Source organism: Lemur catta, chromosome 3, assembly GCF_020740605.2.
Source record: "Lemur catta isolate mLemCat1 chromosome 3, mLemCat1.pri, whole genome shotgun sequence".
Taxonomy (NCBI): domain Eukaryota; kingdom Metazoa; phylum Chordata; class Mammalia; order Primates; family Lemuridae; genus Lemur; species Lemur catta.
The window spans coordinates 74,814,246-74,828,371 of NC_059130.1; the positions used below are offsets into that span (position 1 = coordinate 74,814,246).

The 14,126-nt window shown below is 43.2% G+C and overlaps 1 protein-coding gene across 1 annotated transcript in view; it reads right to left on the reverse strand.

The window, feature by feature from the left end:
• The window catches only part of IL12RB2 (interleukin 12 receptor subunit beta 2), a 79,851-nt gene that overhangs the window by 39,110 nt on the left and 26,615 nt on the right, over positions 1-14,126 (reverse strand). The window contains exon 8 of the mRNA XM_045547791.1: positions 7,636-7,715. Coding sequence (XP_045403747.1) covers positions 7,636-7,715 — 80 coding nt within the window. The remainder of the gene's footprint in view (positions 1-7,635; positions 7,716-14,126) is intronic.

The following is a 14,126-nucleotide window of genomic DNA, read 5'->3' on the forward strand; positions in this document are numbered from 1 at the left end:
GAGCCAATAGGTAAACAGGTATTAAGTATTTAGCCAGCTGGGCACTTAGTCTCCTGAAGCAACTGAAATCAGTACAGCTTGGTTTAAAATAAAAAAGCAACATAACGTTTGCAAATAGTGTGTAATCCATCACTCCTGGATTATGCCTCGCCCAGATGAAATGGAGTATCATTATGGAACCACTGAGCTGGAAGGGACTCTACACATCAACAATTAATTCAATGTTTTATTTTCTAAACAGGAGAACGGGGGTCCAGGGACATGAAGTGACTTGCTCAAGGCCACTCAAGGGGTAGATGAAGAAGGTAAGAGTAGAAGAACCCAGAGCTCGGGAGTTTTAGACCTGTGTCCCCTCTGTCACGACCTGCCAGTCCTTACGTTGGCTGGCGAGCCTGAGACAATGAACCGCCGGTGTGGACTGCCCCGCATCATAGCTGGAATCTCCCTTCACCCTCTGGCTAAAAGTTGCAAAGCAACTTCTCTAATGGCAAGGTCATTCTGAACATGCAGCATCCACAGCGGGCATGCGCTCAGCAGTCTGAGGAGGGCGGGGACGCAGAATTCTTTTATTTCAGAGCCAGCAGGCTCCGAGGCACAGGAGACAAGCCGTGGGCCCAGCAGGACTGCCGACCTGCGAGCCCGCTGACTCTCCCCGGATAAACTTATTTATTCTCTATGCTGCTTGCTGGGGTGAGAGATTCAGGAGAAACTGCCATTTATTGGGCCATGCCAGGAGCTTTACATCTGTTGTCCCACTGAGCCCTTGCAACTCCCCTGTTCGGTGAGGATGCTGAAGCCGGGAGAAGTTAGGGCACGTCCCAAGCAGGCCTCGCGGAGAAGCAACGGGAGATTTTAGAGCGCCCTCTGGTGGATGCGGGAGAGGAACGCGCTATCCGGGAAGAGTCCGGCAGCCCCGGGGCGTGGCCAAGACCTGGAACCTCTTCCCTGGCAGTGCAGAGAATGGGTCTCAGGCCAATGTTCCTACTGTCACTGTCACCCTCTCCTATTGGTGACAGTATGCTAAAAAGGAAAAGCTGCCCTTCAGCTTTCTCTCTGCTCTGTCTTGTGGGAAATGATTCAAACCGTACGGAAAGCCTACCTGACTTACGTTTGCCTGAGAAGTGAAGAGTGACCAGTTCCCTCCATAAACCTACTACTGTATGAGCTCTGCTGCCTGGAAAAGCTTTCGGCGTCAAAAATAACTTGGTGAATGTAATTCACGACAGGACAAAATCTGACACATTTCAGAATGCAGTGTACTTGTTTTTATTTTTTTAATTAAAGATCTAGTGGAGAAAGGGTGTCTCTGTGAATTCATAAATCATTTCTTCTTAAGACTTACAAAAACTCTACTGTACTTGTGATGAAGTAATGCATTACTTCTGAACTTCCCCTGATGCAAATAATAAAAAAAGCTGTTAGAGCTTAGTCTATATCAAAGAAGAGGGTCTATAATCAAGACATTAGAAAGCCGGGGGGCTCTGAACATTTCTTAGCCACAGTTTTTCTTTCTTTTGATTTGGAATTCAGAATACTGCCAACTTTGGTTCTTCTTAATTAAGGCAGATCCCTTGCTGTCTTGCTTCAGGACACAGCAGCTGTGTGGCTGTAGGGAAGTTATTTGACCTCTCTGAGCCTTGATTTCCCTGCCAATAAAATGAGGGTGATTCCATGTACAGTGTAGGCTTATTGGAGCAGTCAATGAGTTAAGGGAGGTAAACTGTTTTAAAGTGCACTGGGCAAGTGGCAGATGATGTCTCATAGTGAGTTCCCTGCTCTCAGTTACTCTAAAGTAATATAAAAATCAGCAGGACTGGCACTTTTGCTATCACACTTGCAGGACCCTTCTACCAGCATATGGAGAGCCAGGCCACCTTGACTCTTGCCTTTCACTATAGCTCTATGTGGAAGGCTTACCAACGCCATGCAGTGGACTACAAAGTACACATAATCTGAGTTTAAACTTGGGTACCTAGATTTCAGAACTCATGACTGCCTTCAGCAACTCCAGTCCAAAGTGAAGAAGTAACTCCAAAGACAACCCTCATAGGGAAGTTTTAAGAATCACTCTATTGAAATGATCTAGGTAACAGTCTACCTTCCCATCAGCCCATCATCTTTGCACCCTTGGTGTCATGTGCAATGTTTGCCTCTTAATGACAACTTATCAAACACTTTTCATAACGATCTCATTAATCTTCACAACAACCTCATGAGGTATATGCCATTATTATCTGCACTTTATTCATGAGGAAAGTAAGGCACAGAGAGGTTAAGGACCTTGCTCAAGAACACACAGCCAATAAGTAGTGCAGCTGGAACTTGAACCCAGGTAGCAAAGCTCTATCTAAAGGCTGAACTCTTAGCTGCTGCACCATGCTCATACTTAGGAGATACTCCCCAGGTGTTCTGCTACACTGAACTGATTTAATTGATATTCAAACCTCATGGTAGTTACTCTGGCATAACGATTTCTATCTTGTTTTGCAGCTAGAAAAACAGAAAAATAAGGAAAACTTTTGTGAAAGCAAAACTTGAACTCCTGCCTCATTTCTGACTTCTGTTAATTCTCTGCTACCTCCTCCCTTGTTTTTTGCACTGGTCACATTCTGCTCTTTAACGCAAATTCCCTACATTTCAGCTGGCATAACGTGTGTGACTAGTAAGCAAGGGAAAGCAGCCTCTTCTTTCCAAAAATATCTTCAGAAATGCTATGCCAGCCTGTGACGGGACAAGGATTGAGAAGGGAAGGAGATAGAGTTGAACATTGCAGCAAAACAATCAGAATTGGACCATCTGTTGTGTTTGCATTTAAATACTGATTCTGAGATTGTCTACCTCCTGCAATTCTATAAGGGCCTCAACACCTCCTGGCAGCTGACTCTCCCTAGAGATTTACAATAGACCTTTGTCCTACATCAATATAAATCAGGTTCCAAATAATACTTTCCACTCTTACCAAGCCTTTTCCAGATGAGGAGGCCAAAGAATTCATCACTTCAGTGCAATGTGATACAGATCGGAATGTTCTTCATATGACAGAGAAATATAAGGAGAAAGAGACAAAGCAAGTGTACTGAATAAGCTGTCCCCATCGCAACAGTCTCTCTGTGGCTGTGCTGTCAATGGGTGTACGGGGCTGGCTGTCTTCTCTTGGTTTGGTTTGAGAGTAGCTGTTTATCAAAATGAATCATCTTGTATAACAAATGAATAAAAAGCACCAAATCTTCTCCCCACTTTTGGAACCAAGAGTTTTCTGAACTCTCTCTGTATTGGTTTGGAAACACTGGAGCTGTGCTGTCCGATATGGGAGAGAGCCCTGAGCCGCAGGAAGCCAGGGAGCCATCGAAACGGGCCGGGCCGCCCTGAGAGGAACAGCTGTCTGGAGGGTGAACTCTTTCCCACTGCACTGTACTGGCACTTAGCAGACACACCAGTTTTTGAAGACTTAGTAAGCAAAAAAAAGGATGTAAGAGATCTCAATAATTTTAAATATTGATTACATGTTGAAATGGTAATATTCAGGATGTACTGAGTTAAAATACATTATTAAAATTAATTCCACCTGTTTCTTTTTATGTTTTAAAATGTGGCTTGCATTTGTGGCTTGCTTTATACTGCTATGGGACAGTGCTTCACTCAAGAGATTCTTTCCACACCAAATCCATGGTCCCCAGAGGGTCTCCTGCCAAACGTTCTCTCCCCTTGTCATGGCTAACCTGCTCCTCTGGGGTCAGCTCTACCTCTCTGCTCACCGCTTCCCTGCTCTACTGGGCGAGTCCGACCATCATCCCTCCAGCCGAACCTAGAACTCCTCCTCTACACCTGGAGCGTCCTCGTCATCTGGCTCCTGTTCCTGCCCTCGCACTGGACTGTGAGCTCCAGGACACGAGGACTGGATTTGTCTCATTCACTTCCATATCCTGGCCATGCGGCACAATGTCTAATACTAAAGAGGAACTTTAATGTATCTTTTGTTTGAATAAATGAATGAGTGAGTGAATTCAGCTTCATTTACATGCAGGTATTTCTCTTCTAGACTCAGGGCCTCAAACAAATTTCAGAAAGGTGATTCGCTATGATCACGACACAGGACTTTAAAGAAATTAACAGACAACACTAGAAAGGTTAATGTGGCTTTGACCTGGTTGTCATGTCATTTTTATACATTACCCATATATAGATTCAAGGTGATTTTCTTCTTAAAAGATACGTGCTGTATTAACTGGAAGAGAAGTGTACTGGAATCATGGACTGAAATGCTCAATCAAAGCAAATAATGCAAAACTTTGCATACAAGATAAGAGAGAGAATTTGAGGGATTGCTAAAAGCCCCCTGTAAAGGGGTCGGGGGCTGTTTGTGACCGACAACATTTTCTACTTGTTATTGCGTTTGTTGTTTTAACAATACTCAGGCATTTTTGCTTCATTTCATAGATTAAGTTGTACTTTTTGGCTTCAACGTTGAAAGTATTTTTCCTTTTAAAAATAGCTATGATTAAAAAAAAAAGTACAGGATATTTTTGAGGAAATGAAGCTTTCAGGAGAAACAAAGGCCTGGGAAAATGAGTAACGACGTGGAAACCATAGCAACAAAGCAAAGGTTGCCTTCACTTTCAACACATTTACACACTCACACACTCACATTCACACTCACACACTCACATTCACACCCACACTCTACTCACATATGCCCACACTCACACACCTTCCACACGTACATACACACTCACGTACATGCTCACACTCATCCACATCCACACACACTCAAATCACACCCTCACTTCACACACATACTCACGTATACACCCACACTCACACCCCTAACACACATGCAAAGCTCACCTGCATTCACACACGTATGCACACGTAGCCTTCACACACACACACATACACACACACACACACACACGAAACACACGCACACACATCACTCACATACAGGCGTGCTCACACACACTGACGCGCACACGTAGGGGCTGCACCCAGTCAGCACCGAGTCATTCTCCTCTAACGTAAACATCCTACAAAAGTGAAAGGTCATTTCACATTTCCCCACATTCAGGAGAAACGTGCTGTCACTTTGTTCAGAGGCTGATGGGGTTTTACTTGGGGCTTCCTTCGGTGTCGACACCTGAAATCCCCCTCTTTGCAGTGCGGGCTGGGGCGTATCCTGCATTTGGGTTTCCCAGAGTGGCTCAAAGGCAAAAGCCCCACCACATGCAAGTCTTTGCTTCCTTTCCCCAGTGAGGCATGACGGGCCCCTCGCAAGGCATTTGATCTGGCTGCAGGGTTTTCTTTCTAGCCTGACACTGAGACGGGTCCCCGGCACCCCCTTCAGTTCCCGAGCCTGCCTGAGAGTGGCACGAGGAATCCCCATCAGAGGCGGGGACAGGAGACGGGCCCTATCACCTGAAATCCCTTCACTGCAAATCACCTCTTGAAGCCTCAGTTTCCACGTTTGTAAAACGAGGGGGATGAGGGGGAGGACTGCATGCTAGTTAAATCCATTTGGCTCTAGAGGTCCGGGATTTCGTGGCTCTGGGTCCAAAGCAGGACTGCTCATCTCAGCAACTTTGGTCAGTATTTTTAATCCCTACCCGCTGGTGAGCGGCCTGTTTGGGGCCACCCAAGAAGCCCAGGATTTGACAGAAAAGGACTTAATGCTACAATGGCCCTGTGAAACTTAGGGCTGCATCCAACTTTCCCTGGGGAGCCCCTCAGGGCTAGAGAATCCCTGAAGGTTTTGAGGTAGCCCTGTGATGACCACCATCTGGCATCAAGTTGTAGAAGCTTCTAGTATTTATCTTTTTGGTTTCTTATATAATCCAGTTCCAGTCCAAAGCATCCTTCTTGGGCCCACAATTCTGGCTACACAAAAGGAAAGATTTTCTAACGATAAGAGATGTTCAACCATGGCATGGGCGGACTACAAAGTGGGCTTCTCCCTGTCCTAGAAGGTACTCGCAGAGACATCTGTCTGTCCAGGCAGGAGTAGGAGCCATGTCCACAAGGAGAGGCAAGGTGCACTGGAAGAGCACTGAAGTCCCCCCTAGCCCCAAGACCTCATCTTAGAATCTAAGCTTTGTGAAGACAGGAGTACAATCACAATGGGCAGCAGAGAAGAATGTGCACATGTACACTTGCTCTGGCTAACAAATATCTTTTTTGACTTCATTGTGACACTGGTTTCAAGGGACCATGATGCCGCTTGGTATAAGCTCTCTTTGTTACAGTGAGAAGCACACAGACCTGGCACTGGGCATGTTGCTTTCACTGTTCGGATAAAAATTCATGAGGTAGTACCATTTAATTTTACCTTGGAGGTCCTTGTGATCTTTTTATGTTTGTGTCCTGATTTACTGACCCCACAGTGGAGTATATTTACTTTCATTACACCGCAAGAGACCCTTGAGTGGAAAGGAATGAACTAGGTTAACACAGCATATCTTTCCAGATCATTGTTGAGGACATTTTTGGAGAAATCTTACTATGGGAGGAGGAATTTTGGTTTTAACTGTGAAAATGAAGTAATTGAGCTGGATCCTTCTATAACGTTCACCAGTTATGGCTGCTCTGCATGTCCTGCTTTGAGAATCGTCTTGCTATTAAAAGTGGTTTTATTTTAAAATAAAATTGGAGCTGCAGTGTTAGTTTCAAAGTGAGCTTGATCATGACTCACCAAGCTATTTATAGTCATCTCCTCTTATACCAGACATTTTGTAAGGGAGAAGAGAGTGAAAGAGCCCATTTCTATAAACTTATGAGCACACCAATCAGCAGCTCAACTCAAATGGTACAGAATTTTCTTTCCACAAAGACGTGTCATGATCTAGCAGGAAGCGTTCTGGATGAGGTTCCAGTCCCAGGTCTGCACTTGGTAGCTGGGTGACTTTGGGTGACTTTGGGCAAGAACTTTCTCTCTCTGAGAAACTCATGGGGGGTTTGTGAGCATTAAATGAACAGGCAGAGCCAGTTTGCAATACATTGTGAGACTTTCACATTCTATAATAATGTTAGGACTCATGGTTTTCTGGAAGGTTGTTCAATATACTATTGTTTTACTACCGTTTCTGAGGAAGGGCTGCTTTCTGTTTCTATTTGTATCATTTTTCTACTACTATTAGCATTCCTAAGGTAAGGCTGCTTGCTTTCCACCCTCTCCCTTTTCAGTGACTTAAACATGTATATTCTTACATATCCACATCCACAGCTTTCCCATCTTTTACTTCCCAGAGAGTGAGTATGTCAGGTGGCTTGCTCACTCCTGGGCACATCTATGCAGGAGGGAGAGGGGCAGGCTAGAGAGGGGACAAGAGTTGGAAGAGACAGTGTAGTGGGTTAGAGTGTGCAAGTGCAGGGGATGGGAAGGGACCTGACCCGACAGACAGGAAGTGGGATGAAGAAAGGATGTGATGGTGGAAAGGAAGGAAGTCCGCTCTAGCTCTCGTCCTCACCTGCCAAAGCTAAATGGCACTGCATCCCAGGTCATGAATATGTCTGAGAAAATGAGCTCTGACAAAGTCACTGAAGCCTCATCTCCAAGCCACTAAGCAGACAGGTCTTTTTCTGCCATAAGACTAATTATTCAAATATTTAATTCCCTTGAGTTTTAAGTTGACACTTAAAACTTACCTTCCAGAAAAGAGAAATCTGTTGTCTGTTGTAGTCAATGTGCTGTTTCATGTACCAGACATCTAACATCCCAGTAGGCTCTGTTTTGAAGGGGGGAAAAATACATATTTTCACGTATATTTACACAATGGAAAGTCTTTAAGTCAATTGGTCATTCAGTAAATAAGAGTAGGTTTAGAAGATGATTTCAATTTTTTTGTACCCCAGTATTTTTCTCTTTGTTTAACAATGAACATGTATATCTTTGGCCAAAAAATCAGAAAAAATAGGGCTAACTTAAAAACCAGTTTTTAAAAAATGATGAGGATTTGGGAGGCTGAGGTGGGAGGATTGCTTGAGGCCAGGAGTTCAAGACTAGCCTGAGCAACATAGTGAGATCCCTGTCTCTACAAAAAATAGAAAAATCAGCCAGGCATTGTGTCGCACATCTGTAGTTCCAGCTACTTGGGAGGCTGAGGCAGGATCTCTTGAGCCCAGGAGTCTGAGGTTGCAGTGAGCTATCATGACGCCACTGCACTCTAGCCAGGGTGACAAAACAAGACCCTGTCTCAAAAAAACAAAAACAAAATCAAAAAAATCCCAAACCAAACAAATAAACAAAAATGATAGGGAAACTTATTTCTTAACTTACTCTTAAACCCTATAATAATAAAATAACTCAAAGAAAGTATGTGTAGTTCTTTCTTTTTTTAATGGAAATGCAGAAAGAATTCCTCAATGGAGAAGTAAAGACATAAATCATAAGGAAAAACATTTTTTGGTCATGGAAAAATACACAAATACAAATGTCAAACCTTGTGTTCATCTCCATTCCTCAACTTATCCTATTATAGTATAATTATTTGGTTTTTCATCATTAGACAATGATCTACTTGAAAGGGAGGCTTATTTCATTTAGCTTTATATTCCACATACCCAGTATAGCACATAAAATGTAATAGGCTTCTCATAACTGTTAAATGATGAATGAACAAATGAACAAATCAGGCGATATCTATTTGATGCCAAAACACAGGCTGAACTGATACAAGCAATAACCACTAATCTATAAGCCAGTGGTCAAATATGGCCTAATTTGACTTGAGAAAGTCAACCAAACATCCTTGAAAAGGGACTGAATAATCAACGCCTGTGAGTCTGTGTGAGTGAGAGTGTGTGTGCGCGTGTGCGTGAGTGGGTGAAGTAGTGTCACTTATCCTGTCAAGTCACTTAGATCCGTGTTGACTTACAGCCAGGAGTGGAATCAACAGAAACAGCTTCTGAAAACAGGCGTCAGTAGCGCCAGCCTAGCTTCCTTAACAATGAAACTTAGGGTGGATTTGAGGTAAGGCTGCAACCAAGTTCTCTCCTGAAGCAGAAAGTTCCATTTCACTAGCTAGAAATATCTAGAAAATTAAGTCCCCCCCCACCTGGATAATAGGGGAAGAGCAAAAGGGCAAGGAAGGGAGCACATATACCAGCACATACAGGGTGGGACCTGTGTGGGTCCATTCACGTCGTCCCGTGACACAGCTTTAGAGAGCAAAGTGCCAGCCCCAGAGCCAGGCCATCTATGGTCCAAACTGGCTCTGTGGCCTTCAACAGACAAACACCCTGTCCTGCAGCCAGCTTCCCCATCTGTCAAATGAGGCTAAAGATGCCATATATCACCTGGAGCTGTAGTGGGAATTCAGATGGAGGGTGCTGACACAGGTGAGTGTTCAGCAAACGTAGCTCTTGCTGTTTTCTTCCATTGAAACCTAAGCGCTGAGAGGTTAAGGAACTTGTTCGAGGTCCCAGAACTAATATTTAGGGAAGCCAGGCCTCGAACACAGGTCTGCTTTATCCCAGACCCCATGGCGTGGGCTCTGTCCCCCACGGTGGTCTGGCTCTGAGAAGCCTGGTGATTTCTCTTCCGTCCCCCATGTGCTGGGCCTCCGTGTTCTATCCTCTTCCTCTGTCACTTCCTCTTCCTGTCGCTCTCTCCCTTCTTTCTCTATTTTTTCTAAACACACCCTTCATTTCTTTCCTAAAGCCTTTTCTTCATCCATCTCTTTCAAGCAGTGATAGTATTTATCCTTGCAGTAGGGATTTAGAGGTAAGAAAGACTTAAATAAAACATCCTGAAAATGTTCTCAGTTCTTCAGGAGTATGAAGAGTGACCCAGGAATCAAGCCTGGGACTTCTGTTTGCTAGCCCAGATGCAAAAAGGAAAAAAGCACAGGCAACAAAGAAAGGGGATGTGACATTCGCTAACCACCTACTAAGTGCCAGGTAATGTCTGGACACTACGTATGCATTATCTCATTTAAACCTCACACGATGCAGGGGTGCACTTGATTAAACCGGCTTTCTAGCTGAGGACAAGGAGGCTGGCAAAGGTTAAATGATTTACAAAAGACATGCAGCTGGTAAATGACAACCTGAGAACTGAGCCCAGGTCTTGATGTGTCTGAAGACCTTGCTCTTCCTATCAAAGCTCATTATATTGAGCAAAAATCCACAAACTATCATAGATAATCCAGACATTGACTACATAATCGGGATTTGGAAATTTGGGTGTGCTCAATGTCAAAGCCAGTTGCCTTGTTCCATAGCAGTAAACGTCTTCAGTTAATTACATATTGGTGAGAAATCTAAAATGAACACTCATTGCCTCATTAAAGATCCACAACCTAACAGATTATTACAGAGCTAAGAATCAAATTCTAGAATCATACTCTCTTCACAGGATAAATTGCAAGGGAAACTGAAATTTTAACGGTGCCCACCTGCAATGTACATCTCTATGGGAGAGCAATCATTAGTTGAATCTCTATGAGTTCCAAAGTGTAACGTTTCATGATCAGAGGAGTCAAATCACTGCTGCTTAAAGCAACATAAAGGCAATAATAAAGAGAAGCTTTGACATTGAACTGTCACAAAATCACTGAAAGTTCTAACCTCAGTGTTATCTAAAAAAGACAGATAAAACTATCATGGGCAGGTGAGAAAAAGAAAGTCGAAGGCCAATGTGTTTAAGTGATTTCAAAACAAATGAGTACAAATGACTAAAAATACAAATATGAGAAATGGAAATCAGCTCTCCTGAGATGAAACTACTTCCTACGTAAAGGGAAAAACTGTAGGGTTAAAGTAGAGGAAGCCACAAATATGAAAAAAAGAGGAGACCCTAAATTAAGCAGGAGATTGGCCTAAATGACCTAAATGACTTCAAGGATTCTTTCAACTCTAAGCTATTGAGATTCTTGGATTCTATGAAACAGTACACATGGTAAACAAACCAGAGCCAAGCCATGGGCTGCTTCTGAGTTTACGTCCGTGTCTGAAGCCAAGGCAAATGCAGGAGCTCGGATGAGAGCAACTAGATTGCAGGGTGGAAATCAATTGCTCCATAAGGATTTTAGCTGGCAGTGAGGAGAAGTGTAGAGTTCTCCGTGAGCAGTGAGACTGGAGAATTTAACAGTGTCAATACGGAAAAGGCGTATCTTGAGAGGTTTCAGGTAGGAGACTAAATGAAACACATCCTGGTCTCATCCTGATCGAAATCATGCTTGGAGCAGAGCAAGATGAAGATAAATCCTTCACTCACTTGGTTCCTGGATGTCCTGGGCTGTGATACATTTATCTAAAATCTAGTTTCAACTAATTTAATTTAAACAGGTCTTACAAATAGCTACTTAAGTAAACATGTTTTTAGAGGTAGGTTCCTGCCTTCAGACATTGTCACCTGCTATGTCTCCTTGTGGAGTCCTGCACAGAACTCCCCTGTTGCTACCCCTCTCTGACTGATGACTTTAGCACTGGGTTCACTCTCTCCACCTCTTTACTGTCACTATTCTTGGTGGCTCATCATTCACATGTGTGTTGTTCGTGACAGCTGGCACTATCAGCCCCTCCACTTCCAATGATCTGGTTCTTCAAAGGATGACTTTGCCTTCAACTTCACTGAGCAAAAGGGAGCAATTGGATAGGAATTCCCTCTTTTTTCCACCATGGAACCTTTCCTCCCCCACCAATTCCCTAATACAGTGCTACCACTGATGTGCCAACAGTGAAGCAATCCTTGCTGCCCTCACTGTCCAGCCCTTAACTACGGTGCTGAAGTATGGTCTGCAAAGCCAAAAAATTTTACTATCTGGACATTTAGAGAAAATGTTTGCCAACCTCCAAGCTAGACTGTTATGAAATGCTCACTATCCATAATGATCTCCCGCGTTTGCTTGTTCATACCCACCCTATCATTGCTATATTTTAAAATTATAAATGAGTGCATGCATTTCCTAGATTCTCAATGTAGGGAGGGGCAGCTACAGCTGGTAACTCTGTACTTTTTACTTTCTTCCCCTTTGGGCATCTCTCCCCGTCACCCCTGCAATCCCCATGATGTTGGGGGGAGAGGGTTCCTCCTTTACCGCTCTTGCCCAAGTATGAACATGCAATGCTTCCTTTATTAACTATCCATAATAGAGTTCAGCAAGACCAAAGTATGTAAATAAGCCTTTAAAAAATGGTGAATGAACAAAGAGAAACATATATTTTTTTTTTTTTTTTGAGACAGAGTGTCACTTTGTTGCCCTGGCTAGAGTGAGTGCCATGGCGTCAGCCTAGCTCACAGCAACCTCAAACTCCTGGGCTTAAGCGATCCTCCTGCCTCAGCCTCCCCAGTAGCTGGGACTACAGGCATGCACCACCATGCCCTGCTAATTTTTTCTATATATATTTTTAGTTGGCCAGATAATTTCTTTCTATTTTTAGTAGAGATGAGGTCTCGCTCTTGCTGAGGCTGGTCTCGAACTCCTGACCTCGAGCGATCCACTCGCCTTGGCCTCCCAGAGTGCTAGGATTACAGGCGTGAGCCACTGTGCCCGGCCGAGAAACACCTATTCATACAGTAGCTCTAAGGAATAGCGTATCATCTATAGTTTGGAGTCTCTTCCAGGGTGTTCTAAGTGGTTCTAAATCTCCTCCCTTTCCCCAACACCTGGGCATATTCTCAGACATGTCTGGGTACCTAGAGCCCAAATTCAAGAATGATTTTCCACTAGAAGGAAAATGTGGCTGCTCTCTTCTCAATATCAGTATCAGGCCTGCCTTTGTTGGACATTGATTTCAGGACTGTCCTCCTAAACATTGTTTTTCGTCAATGTCAAAGCGGTTTCTTTCCTCTTGTCCCTTACTTAGTGGTCATTAGTGGAGAAGTGCTCCTCCTAGAGGACCATGACAGGTACTGAATTTAATGACACAGGAAAGGGCCATATAAAGCATGCCCTTCCCCACTGCTGCCATGATACAAATAGCTGCACCCAATCCACCAGGAGACGTTAGGTTCCTCTCAGTTTTGAGAAGCAAAGGTTGCAAAGAAGAAGCTCTATCACAAAATCATTCAAAGTTTTAGAGAGTACCTAAAAAAAAAAAAAGAAGAAGCTTACTAGTGATTTTTTAAATGCCAAGTTACCTATGAGTAAAAAAGGGTTAAAAGGAAGAAGTGTTAAAAAAAATTCACACCTTTTAGGTTTACATCAGTTGGTGTTTCATAAAGAAACTGATGACAGAAACAGCGGTAAGGGGTGAAAACCATAGCGCTTAGAGTAAGAGAAAAAAGAACCTACAACAGCCCAAAGAAAGATCAATCATAGAAAAGGGAGATTCAGACATTGAAAGGAAGCCAACAGAGGATGGTGAGCGTGGTGTATCTCAGGGTATGGGTTTCTCTCGGTATGAACAACTGCGACAACTTTGAAGAAGCCAGCCTCCTAGGTTCTATTCATAACCAACCACGGGTTCATAACCATAACGAGGTGCTGCACTCACTGTTACTATGGTGGTTTATTTTTTAGGATATGAGAGTTACTGTGCTGCCTTGAAGGAGTTTTAATTCAGCAGACAAACGCTTAAAAAAAGGAAAACATTTTCTCACAGCTCTAAATAGGTCATTATCAAATGTAAGAATGACAAGAATTCACCAGCCCCGAGTTTCTCTAGTTCATAGTTTAGCCTAATGTGATATAACTTGAATATTTCTCAGCCTATTTACTACCTTGAACTTGGACATAAAATATGGCCCATTTTCAAAATTTTATCTGTACCATATATAAACAAAATCTGATTTATGAGGTTATTTTAAAAAGATACATTACTTTGTGTAATGAAAGGATATTAAGAGTAAGCTCTGGATTGCAAAAATGATAAGCAGAGAGCAAGTGGCTCAACATTAAGAGATTTTATTATAAAATGAGAGGTACTAAATTGTCATTTTTTTGGATGAGTTCTTTTTTTTTTTTTTTTTTTTTAGATACAGGATCTTGCTCTGTTGCCCAGGCTGGAGTGCAGTGGGACAATCATGGCTTACTGCAGCCTTGAACTCCTGGGCTTCAAGTGATCCTCCTGCCTTAGCCTCCTGAGTAGCTGGGACTGTAGGTGTGCATAATCACACCCAGCTAGTGGTTTGTGTTTTTTTTTTTTTTGTAGAGATAGTATCTCGCTATGTTGCCCAGGCTGGTCTCAAACTT